The sequence below is a fragment of the Buceros rhinoceros genome, unplaced genomic scaffold, assembly GCF_000710305.1.
Source record: "Buceros rhinoceros silvestris isolate BGI_N320 unplaced genomic scaffold, ASM71030v1 scaffold27621, whole genome shotgun sequence".
Classification (NCBI taxonomy): Eukaryota; Metazoa; Chordata; class Aves; order Bucerotiformes; family Bucerotidae; genus Buceros; species Buceros rhinoceros.
Genome location: NW_010396349.1, coordinates 1,755 through 2,020, shown reverse-complemented (window position 1 = coordinate 2,020; position 266 = coordinate 1,755). Strand labels below are relative to the sequence as shown.

At 61.3% G+C, this 266-nt stretch overlaps 1 protein-coding gene across 1 annotated transcript in view; it reads right to left on the bottom strand.

The window, feature by feature from the left end:
* IK (IK cytokine, down-regulator of HLA II) overlaps nt 1-266 on the bottom strand; it is a gene marked incomplete at both ends in the record, with an annotated part of 6,048 nt that overhangs the window by 4,055 nt on the left and 1,727 nt on the right. Inside the window, 1 exon segment of the mRNA XM_010145889.1 lies at nt 35-158. Within this exon segment, the coding sequence (XP_010144191.1) occupies nt 35-158 (124 nt within the window).

Here is a 266-nt window from a genome sequence, read left to right as displayed (position 1 = left end):
AGAGAAGCAGCAGAGTGAGATGCCTGCTCTGCACCCTCCTCCTGGGGGGCGGCTGTGCTCCCCAGAGGGGAATCCTCAGCCACTCACTTCGTTTCTTTCTGGGGCTTCTCCATCATTTCCTCCTCCTCCTTCTCCTTGCTGGCGATCTCAGCCCGGACCTGGCCACAGAGTAAACCCACACGTCGCAGACCAACCCGGGCCGCGGCTGCCCACCAGAACCAGTAAGCCCAGTTCCACCAGCTCCCAGGGTGGCGGAATCACCTTTT